Source organism: Cervus canadensis, chromosome 21 (genome assembly GCF_019320065.1).
Source record: "Cervus canadensis isolate Bull #8, Minnesota chromosome 21, ASM1932006v1, whole genome shotgun sequence".
NCBI lineage: Eukaryota > Metazoa > Chordata > Mammalia > Artiodactyla > Cervidae > Cervus > Cervus canadensis.
In genome coordinates, this window is record NC_057406.1 from 49,478,794 (window position 1) to 49,490,378 (window position 11,585).

Consider the following 11,585-nt stretch of genomic DNA (forward strand, 5'->3'; position numbering starts at 1 on the left):
AAGCCTTAATATCAAATTTATTACAGTATCTTGTTCAGAATAAGCAATCCTGACAGAATCCCGATTCATATAGATAAAAATATAATGGGTTCAGTCATACAGTGCTACATAAGAGGGCACTTGCGGTCTCAATGTAAAAGGCAGGGCAGGGTGGGATGTTGGTATAGAGACTAGAATTAAATTCCTCCTAATCAATGATTAAGATATTGTGTAAAAGTGGCAGGTTAAGCTTTATTTCAATATCTCACAGAAATATGTTAACTTGGCAACTGGACTGTTGATGGCCTTTAACATGGTAAAATTTAGTACAAGATAAATGATGTCATTTTTTAGTGATTATTAGCTCAAAATGTATATTCATATAAAATTGGAATGAAACATCTGTAGCACTGTATTACCTCTTTGTAACCCTTGGTAGGGTTCTGTAGAAGTTTGAAAAACACAGCTAAGGTCTGTATACTCCTTTAGGCCATATACTATCAATACTCTTCTCTAGGTCTCTAGTTCCTAACACAAAGTAGATGCTCAGAAAATATTTGCATTGTAATAAATGCATTGTTAAAATGTGGTGCTGATTTTCTGCTTTATCCCTTAGGGTACCAGTGTCTTATCACCTGGACTCCACATAGGAATAATTATTATACTGGCAATAATGATTTATAAAAAGTCAGCAACTAATTTGTTTGAAAAGCATCCTTGTCTTTATACCCTAATGTTTGGATGTGTCTTTGCTAAAGTCTCACAGAAATTGGTGGTAAGAAATTCTTTTAATTTATGATTCATAGTATAAATAATGTATTTGTTCCTCAAACACAAAACTGGAAACTTTCATATAATGGGTAGGTTTTTTGTGGTGTTATCACAATAAATAGTTAGCTATTTGTGCTCCAAGTAATACTGTAAATGAATGTTTTATTCAGAGAGACAAGTCTCCTTAGTGTAAGTTCTCTTAATTATTTGTTTTAACAACGACTATCAGTTATAACCTTCTGATATCAAGGAATTTAAATTGGAAACTTTAACAAGCTACCTAGTCCTGAATTTGAGAGATTTTCAATTCAGTATTCTCATATCAAATGTGAGATTAAATGGTCTCTTTGGTGGTGGTGGTGGTGGTTTAGTTGCTAGGTTGTGTCCAACTCTTGTTGATACCGTGGACTGTAGCCTGCCAGGCTCCCCTCTGTCTATGAAATTTCCCAGGCAAGAATACTGGAGTGGGTAGCCATTCCCTTCTCCAAGGGATCTTTCAGACCCAGGAATCAAACCCAGGTCTCCTGCATTGCAGGCAGATTCTTTACTGACTGAGCTATGAGGGAAGCCCAAATGGCCCTTTTATCCTTATCTTAACAGTAAATTAAAGATTTAGTTATTTCTATCCTGAAAATAAAACATTTAAAATTTAATAGTGAAATTATTTTGTTTACTTTTTTATAGATAGCTCACATGACCAAAAGTGAACTGTATCTTCAAGACACTGTCTTTATTGGCCCAGGTCTTTTATTTTTAGACCAGTACTTTAATAATTTTGTAGACGAATATATTGTTCTCTGGATAGCAATGGTAAGTACCGTTTTGCTAAGATTTCTTATTTATTTTTAACAAATGTCAGATAATACTATGCTTAAGAGTTATTTCAGTGAGGTATTAGGTAGCCTTAACTTTCTAATCTATTAAGCATTTCTGAACATTTAAAATTATTTCTTTAAAGTTCATTTTATATTGTGTTTGAATGTGGCCCACATATATATGGAGATACCGCTCCAACAATGTAAATCCTTAAAAATAAAACTGTGTGCCTTAAAAAAAAATAGTACCAGAAAACAGTACAAGTGGCCTGAGGTGACCTCTAAAAATGGTATGCTATTCACTCAACCCAGAAAACCCCACAATATCATGCAGATCAAGAGGTTAAAATCTTCGTGTTCACTTTAAGAACACTCGTGAAACTGCCCAGGCCATAAAGGGTATGCATATCCGAAAAACCACCAAGTATCTGACGGATGTCACTTTAAAGAAGCAGCGTGGGCCATTCTGTCCTTACAACGGTGGAGTTGGTAGGTGTGTACGGCCCCAGTGGGGCTTGATGCAGGGTCAGTGGCCCAAAAAGAGGGCTGAATTTTTACTGCACTTGCTCAAAAATGCAGAGTAATAATGCTGAACTTAAGGGCTTAGACGTAGATTCTCTGGTCATTGAGCACATCCAGGTGAACAAAGTCCCCAAGATGCGGTGCAGGACTTATAAGAGCTCACGGTTGGATCAATCCCTACATGAGCTCTCCCTGCCACATCAAGATGATTCTTACTGAAAAAGAACAGATTGTTCCTAGACCAGAAAAGGAGGCTGCACAGGAGAAAAAGATATCCCAGAAGAAACTGAAAAAACAAAAACTTATGGCCTGGGAATAACTGCCACAAAAAATAAATGCAAATAAAAGTTAAAAAAAAAAAAAAAAGAAACCAGTACAAAAATGTCAAAAATCACTTCAATCTCTAGCAAAGGGTTACAAACATGAATTAGTGTCTTATTTAATCCAGGTTATTAGAATTACTCTGAACTTACAGCAGATAACAGGTAAATTAAATGGAATTGGTGTTAGCAGAGGGCACTACTGCATCAAGAAATGTCAGCTAATACTGAGGAGACAGAACAGACAGTACAGCTAAGTACAGGATTCCAGGACCATTTGTGCTAGAAGCAAGCTACCATATATATGTTTATGGCCCTTGAGAATAGTGCAAAATTTATATTAAAAATGATGATTCTTATCAAGCAAATTCAATTATCATAGCTTGCATCCTGCTTAAAAAGTGATATAGATAATATATAATTTCTATTCAAAAATTACAAAATATAAAATTATGGTGCATGAGAAAGAAGCTTTAGCCATCTAAGGAAAAGAAAATCATTGTTTCTAACATTTTAATCACAAGTAAATAAAGGAGGCAATATTAACTTTTAAAAAAAATTTTACTGAGACATTAACAGCTAGGCTTCAATTAGTGCTGTTTCTGGACAATTTTGCCTCATTTTTCCCTACCTCCGGACCTCACTAGACTTCATGAAATTCTTAGAGATATACAAAAATTAATATTAAAGTGAGCTAGAAGAAACATTGAACCTTTTGATAATTTGAATGATCTCACACTATTTACTAGAGATAGGTGTTTTTTAAAACCTATCTGTTCTGTGCATGGACCAATGGGGTACATGTGATCATTCTTTATTCTAGGTTTTATAGTAGTATACTTTTTTGGAGTAAATTAATAATATCTATTCAGAAGTCTTCCTTTCTTAAAATGGTGGTGAGATATAAATCTTAATCCGTGAAAGGTTCTCAGGCAGTATTCTAAAAAATGTTTGAAAGTCAGAATGATCTCTTTTAAATTACTATCCACTATAAATATTATTGCTACAAAACAATCTAAATTTAAGAAATAGGGGCTGGTTTTTCAAAGTATCTGAAAATTCAATGTAGGGTTTCTTTCGGTGAACTTAAATGTATTACCAAATAGAATGAGTGTAATTAAAATATCAGGTGTTAAAAATTCAAGCACCTAACTTGTAATGAGTGAGTTGGCCTAGTTTTACATCAGTGGTGGAGATTATGGTAAGGAAGTTAAATTCAGTTTTTCTTTAAAACACTTTGCTAACCACAATTAAGAATAAGCAAACAAAAAAACACCGAGTGGACCAAAACCAACATATTGTGCCCTTTGGCATCCTCAGAGAAAAGGTTCTTGCTTCAGAGAGAGAAAAGCCAGATGGAGTTTTTCAAGTAAATAAGATTTTTCTATTATCAGTGAGAATTTTCTACCAACAGAGAGCCATGAGGCTCCTTTCTGTGAAAGGAAGCATTTGCCCCCAGTCTCTGGGAAAGTTCTTAAATAGTGTGCCTTCCTCCTTAATTTTGTAAGGAACACAATTTTGTATGCCTTCCTTCAACTATGGTGTCTCTTCCAGGCCTTTACTTTCTTACAGCTACTTTCACAGGAATAAGGAATAAAAGTATATGATGGAGTGATTTCAATTCTAATGACTGACAGCCCCTTCTAGTAGAAATTGGTGGCTTTGTTGCACAGCAGAAAACTGAAAGAATGTGGAGTCAGAAGACTTGAGTTCTGTTGTTTTTCAGCTTTTGTAATTAGTCCAGACCTTTTAGCACTCTGAGCTGTTTCTGAATCTGTGAAATACCCTGTATATCTCAGAGGACTACAGTGAGGCCCAAATACAAATTATAAAATGTAGTATTTTTGATGAAGAATTTTTGGCTAAGGTTTGAGATTAGGGGGTGGAGGACAGAAAAAAATAGCTGCTTCTTCAGAAAAGATAGACCATAATCCATTTTATATTTTCTTTTTTGCTTCTAAAGGTCATTTCTTCACTCGATATGATGAGGTACTTTAGTGCTTTGTGCCTGCAAATTTCAAGACACCTTCATCTAAGTATCTTCAAGACTTCATGTCATCAAGCACCTGAACAGGTTCACAAGCATATTGACTAATATCCCAAGGAAAAGAGGAGAAGCAGTTAGGGGAACCTATGAATAAAGGAAATCCCCCTTTGCAGGAGGCTAGTATATTATCAAATAAGGTTATATTTTAATATAAACATTAAGTCCTATAGATCCATTGTGTCTTAGTTGCAAAGCCCTATGAACATTTTTTATCAAGGTATTATCAGAGTAATACAACCTATAAATTAATTCTAAACACAACCAAAGAAAGAAATTTCAATTTTCTAAGAAAGTGAACCACTACAGTTCTAAAGAGCAGTCTCTTTGTCTCAGAAATCCTCATCAGACAGTTGGGGTTTTCTCTGCCAAAGGATTACATAAAAATTCAGGACAAAGGATTTTAGCCATCTTGAGGGAGATGCTTACTTTGATTGCTAAAAATTGATAAATGAGTTCATAATATTGTATAAGTGCATAGACTTATAATGTAATTATTGAGTCAAATGTTATAAGCATCTTTACAGTGACAGCCAGTTATTCCTTGATATTCTAAGTTTCACTGTCACAAAAAAGTGGATATTAAACATTTCCATTTGTGAAAAATAAAAACAGTAGCCTAAGCACAACTGACATATAAGAAAACCAGTAATCTATGAAACCATGACAAAAGTATCTTTCCTTTAGAATATCAGCTAAAGCTACTTCAAGTACACTTTCACTCACTTGAGATAAAATGGGGATAAAATAAGTATCTTTTATTCAGTCACTAAGTACATTATATATTGATTCTTATCTTTCCACTCTCAAAGTGTTTCTATTGCTCATTATGAATAATAGAACTGTCAAACGGTTCTTTGGTGACCCAGATCCTCAATTCTCATCTTACCTGTTTGTAATTTTTATCTAACAGTTCTGTAGACCATAAGCCATATGTTGGAAACATTTCTTTAAAAAAGAAATAATGAATATGTACTATATTTTAAGCAAGAAAAAGGCATATTGTAAAAAGAGTGAAAGTTGATATTCCTTGAAAGGAAATATGTTACTAAGTACAATGAAAATATTCTGGAATACTTATTTTGCTTCTAAGACAACTGGTAAATTCACTAAGAACAGCTTGATTTGAATAGTACTTAAAATTTATATTCCAACATGTACTTTGGCTTAAAAGGGAAATCCTTTACAAAATGCAAAAATTTAGGAAGTAAACTGTCCCTAATGTCAGATATTTGTTAATTATGGAGGATTAATTTTTCCCAATATAATTGATCACAGAAGAAGAGAATCAGTATGTGTTTGTTTTTTAAAATTTGGAAAACCTAAAATAAAGGTGGATTATGAGACAAAAATTAGAATTTAAAATATGAAAAAACAAGACAAAGTCACTCTTCTCTACTTCTGTTGGGCATATTTTTTTGTTTTGAATGACTCAGGCAAAGTATTTTCAGCAAAAAATCGTAAGTTTAACCCAAATATTTCAAATTTGTTTTTGCTGAAACAATATTTATTAAGTGTTCAATATGTTTTTCTCTGTTTAAAAAGTGCACATTTAAAAATACCAGGTATAAGAATTAACTGTTAGTTTGGAAATGAATGTAAAAACTTCCATATATTTACTGAATATTGAAACTGGAAAACAAAATATTCTATGTAATTTACAGTTAAAGACAGATGTGAAGTACTTAAACCATAAGTAATTAGGTATGTTAATGAAATGCTCTTAATCCTTACTAAGGGCATGTGTCATTTAATTATGGACTGAGCCCAGTTAAATGGCATTTTGATGTCATTGTAGAAGTGACATTCACAAATCCATGCCTTAAAACAGTCTTTATATATCTTGTTTGTTTTTTTTTAATGGATTTTAGCGGTTTAATTTATCCCAGAAGGGAAACTTAAGTTGTTTTTAATAAGTTTTATAAGTCAATAGAATGTATTTTTTGAAAGCTTATTTCATTAGAATTGGCAGTGTAACTTCATGAATATGCATGAAAGAATGTACGTATAATAGGTTTTGTTTTTTTCCTTAAATAGGAACATTAACCATCTATACTTGTGTTTTCTTCCTTTTGGAAGTGATACAAATACACTGAAGCCAAAACTTGCAATTAAATCATTTTTATTGCTAAAAGTTAAATGACAAATGTCAGAAAAATTCACTACTGCTATTATCACTAGTACTATTAAAGAGCTGAAGCACAGTGGTACATATACTTTAGGGATTGCTGCTCCTCACATAAGCTCATATTTGGAGGTGAACAAAAAGAATGGTCTTGCACTTAAGCTAATGATTAATACGATATAATATTTTAAACTAGAATCTTAAATCACTCTAACGACTTATTAGCTAATGTTATATCATATTACTTAGGTTCAAGTTCTTCCTTCAAAGAGTCATCAGAATAACATGGATTGAAGAGACTTTCGGACACTTGCCATCTCTTGCTGCTGCTGTTACATGAAAGGAGATATTAAACACTGGTTTAATTTTTAGATAAGTGTTAATACATATTTCAGCAAATAAAATATTTCAATGCTTACATTAATTCTTTTTCAGTTCTGAACAACTTACAGTTTCCATCATAATTTTTTTTTGCAACAAAGCCATTTCTTTTTTAAGTTCATTTTGTGCACCAGTAAGTAGATTTTCATGATTCTTCTCCAAGTCCTCCATACTCTAAAACACAAAAAGCTAGGTCAATTACAAACCACCACTTTTCATCTCAGTTTGAAAACTTATGCAGTTAATTTTCAAAAGTAGGAACTTTCTAATATTCAACAATGCACATTATTTATCTCAAATAAAAATACTCTAATACATGAAAACCAAAATATCCACTACAGGAATAGAAAACATCATCATAAATCAAATATTATTAAAGGAGTTACAACAATAGTGTACCTTCTCACTGGAAGAAACAAACAAAACATAACAAAATTTTATAAAAGGAATAGAAGCACAACTTGCTGTAGCTATGTAGTAGAAAATGGGGATTAATTCCAATTTAGTTGCCAAAAGAATAAGATTGAAAAGGTAAGGGAAAAGGAGTTAAAAGTCTTCTAGGGCAAGCGCATAAACAACAGCATGAAAGTGCAGAGTTCAGAGAAAGCAATTATGTGGAAGGGTGGAAGTAAATGATGAATGTAGTAACTGAAGCATAAAAAAAGGATCATATTATTGGGCGGTGGGGGTAAATCTTGAATACCTAAGAATTCATAATGAGAATCTACTGCAAGTTTTTCAGGAGGGAAAAGATAATGTTTTCGGAAGATAGTATGGCAGACCCATGAAGGATGGGTTGGTAAACAGACAAATCAGTTAAGAGTTTCTATAGTATAAGCAAAGAATAACAAGATTCTGAACGACGGCAGTTAGCAGTGCTGAAGAATAAGGGAAATGGAGGTGTCAAATATAGTACTAAAGTTCCTACACCAAGTGATAATGGCCAGTGATAGCATTTAGCACTTAAATAAAATATAATGAATTCAGAATGGAAAATAGTTAAGAATTTAAAATGTGTAAGCAAAATGTTTTCCCCTTAAACTAAGAAAAAAATTATATTCTACTTCCACATATAAACTATATTTTGTAAGAATGTGTTATGTTACCAAATACAACAGACCTTTATGAACTGCTCACATAATTGTCTAATTGTTTTCAGTCTCTGGCTCTGAACAATTCTAGACTGCTGGAAAACCTTTTGTTGCTGTCGAAACAGATTCTACAAATGTAAAAGAAAAAATTATGTAATAACCATTTGGGTAAAATTTAGGAAAAAATAATTCTATGTTAAAAGGAATAGTTTTTAAATCAGTATTTTTAAGATTTTATCTTAATATTTACTATGAGTTTAGATAATGTGTTCACCACTTACATACAATAATATAATAATCCAGCTAGTCACTGAATAGGAAATCTCAACAGTGCTCAAAACATGTCTTAATTCTTCTTGCTTTCTATGTCAACACAGATGATCCTTCCAATATTGCTGATCTTTCAGTTTCTTGGCCTGTTTTCAACCAATGGTTTTTGCCTTTCACCCTACTTTATCTATTACTTACATAATCATAACCTAGATTTTGTCATTACCAATAACTATAACCTCTACATTAGTATTAATAATAGCAAACTTCATATTAACAAAGTGTTAGGTAGGAAGCAAACACCAACAGCTTTTATATATGGTATGTGCCTGTACTTGTGGTTTACCATTCACCAGAACCAAACTCATAGCCAGCAATAGGTAAAGGAACCTGGCTGAGTTCCATGGGTGTACTGCAAGGCCAGGCTCTCCACTTCTGCTTGAAACTTGGCTATAATAGATTAATTATAAAACTACAAAGCTAAACATAATACTAACAGCAAGTTTTTCTTCTTGTTCCTCAGCTTTCTGCATATCCATATCCCACTGCTGGAACAAAGTCAGAAACTGCTGAGAATATTCTTGGTTAAGCTTCTGCCTGTAAAACATATTATTATATTTCATATCAACGTGGAGCAACTATCAAAACAAAATTGATTTGATGTAATTATGCTATAGTAAAAGAGAAAGTGTCAAATTTCCAGATGTGAAATCAAGAAGTAAAAGTATGACTCATGCTGATTCCAGAAATATTTATTTTCCTAACCAACCAACAGAAAAACCCTCAAAATCCTCTCATGCACTTTAATTCTTGAAAACTAGTGGAGTTTTATTATACATACACATTTTCCAGAAAAGTCCATTTTATCTCCAAGCAATTTACTTTTTCATTTTCTCCTACTGAATATAGGTCATGATATGATAGATTTACCGAAGTTACTACAGAAAATTTTCAAATAGAAATATTTCACTTAATTTTTCCCCATTTTGGTACAGTGATTTTGTACAAAAGAACAGTTAATTCAGCTAAAATATACAAATTGTTTATAATATGTAAGGTTGATCATTTTATACATTGTTAAATAGTTAACTGTTATAAGACCAATGGTTTATAGGACACTGACTTTTTATTAAACTAGTGTACTTTTAAAATGAAAATAAATTCCTTTTATTGTTTAAAAAAGCCTCAATCATTATTTAAAGGGCTTCCTTATAGCTCAGTTGGTAAAGAATCGGGAAGATCCCCTGGAGAAGAGAATGGCAACTCACTCCAGTATCCTTGCCTGGACAATCCCATGTTCAGCTAACGTATTTTTAAAATGAAAATAAATTCCTTTTATTGTTTAAAAAAAGCCTCAATCATTATTTAAAAGGGGAAAGAGGTCATCTTTATTGATTTCTAGGAAATGTATCTCAAGTCTGTGAAGGAATAAAGTTATAGGACTAAAAGACTTAGAGGAAAATCAAATCAAATATAATTTTTACTAGAGAGCCCAATAAATTGAAGACGATAATACTTCTCATAATTTGTACCCATGAGTAGTAAGGAATGCTACAAATGTTGTGGCAGTGAAAAAAACCAACTTTACCTTTGCTCTTGTTGGGTTTTCCAAACATTTTCAAGTTTCTGGTTACTGGTTTTGAGAGAAGCCTTGGTATACATTTCTAGTCTCTTTCTCTTAGCAAGAAGAGACTTGTTAATATCAGCTATAATGAAAATAGATACTCATTAAATTTAATGTGAAAGTAAGTTATTTATTCCCACATATTCAAATAAATATGGATAAAGTTGGTTCAAGAATTTTGAAGATATTTTAAAAATACACATACTATCAAAAAGCATGATTAGTTGCTTGCTTTTTTTTCTGAGAAAAATTTTAGTTATTGGTATCTCAATTCTTATTTTCTTAACTAGAGATAATTTTAATTTAGAGATGATTAAAAAGAGCTAATAATTGAAAAAAAAAAGGTCTCAAGGACAGACTTTAATTTTTTCATAAGAAGACACTAATAAAGACTAAATTTAGAACTCATTATATAAAACACGAAACTTTTTAAAAAGCCTAAAAAGAATAAAAACAGTTAAAATGTTTTTAAAAACACAGTGATACTATTAAATATATTTTTTACTAAGAGAGACAAAGCATAGGAAAATCTTAATTTAAGTAGGTATCTAAATAAATTCATTCAGGAACTCTTTTAAATATGTCCATGGAAGCTTTGTGCAGTGGCAGTATTGTAGCCAATGAGGTTTATCCGAGGCGCGATTATTGCTAATTGAAAACTAAATATGTCCATGGAGCTTTTTACAGGCCATTTTTTACCAATAAGTACTGCATTTCATAAAATTTTTAATACTTCTAATAATTCTTTGCTAGGCACATGCATATGGATCTACTGTCAATAGTCATTTTCAGCAACCATGATGAGGTTACCTATTCCAAGTGAAAATGAAACTGAAAGTCACTCAGTCGTGTCTGACTCTTTGCGACCCTGTGGATTATACAGTCCATGGAATCATGGAATTCTGTAGGCCAGAATGCTGGAGTGGGTAGCCTTTCCCTTCTCCAGGGGATCTTCCCAACCCAAGGATCGAACCCAGGTCTCCTGCATGACAGGTGAATTCTTTACTAGCTGAGCCACAAGGGATTTCCAATATCCATCTCCAATAATACATTTATAAGGTCAAGTATTTTGCTACAACCAAATAGGGCAAAGCTTTCAAAAAATATTTGATTATATGAATATAGAGAAGAGCCAAATATTTACTTTTTTCAGAATACTATCCCCAATACAGTTAACACAACTAACATTTGACATACAGTTTAATGATCTATCTGATTATACATCTCTTTGGAGAAGGAAATGGCAAACCACTCCAGTATCCTTGCCTAGAAAATCCCATGGACAGAGGAGCCTGGCGGGCTACAGTCCATGGGGTCACAAAGAATTGGGTGTGACTGAGCAACTAACACTTACACATTTTCATACATCTCTTACTAGCAACACTGTCTTTAATTCTCAATTACATAGTTTGATAATGTAAAAATAACAATAAAGGTATTTTAAAGGTTTCAGTTTACACTGCATTTAGTAAAGAACACAAGAATGTCATAGAAAATAACCAAAGAGAGAATAAAAAACTGACATATATACAGATATGCGTGTGTTTGCATCACTTAGCCCATGAAAGTCATACAAAGAGGGATAGATATTTTTCCCATCCCTTTTTGATCTAAAATTCCATAATCAAAAAAATAAATAAAAT

At 32.4% G+C, this 11,585-nt stretch overlaps 1 protein-coding gene and 1 pseudogene across 2 annotated transcripts in view; both read left to right on the top strand.

Annotated features, from left to right (window-relative positions):
- CHPT1 (choline phosphotransferase 1) overlaps positions 1-9,500 on the top strand; it is a 29,787-nt gene extending 20,287 nt beyond the window's left edge. Inside the window, exons 6-9 of one of the 2 annotated variants that reach the window (XM_043440425.1) lie at positions 596-754; positions 1,435-1,560; positions 4,371-4,481; positions 8,842-9,500. In XM_043440425.1, coding sequence (XP_043296360.1) covers positions 596-754; positions 1,435-1,560; positions 4,371-4,481; positions 8,842-8,907 — 462 coding nt within the window. In that variant the 3' untranslated portion in view covers positions 8,908-9,500. Of the gene's footprint in view, positions 1-595; positions 755-1,434; positions 1,561-4,370; positions 4,482-6,825; positions 6,995-8,841 lie in introns of those variants that run through there. The other variant, XM_043440426.1, reaches the window with a different exon arrangement.
- Positions 9,501-10,533: 1,033 nt separating this feature from the next.
- On the top strand, positions 10,534-10,685 carry LOC122424144 (annotated as a pseudogene).
- The last annotated feature ends 900 nt before the right edge of the window (positions 10,686-11,585 follow it).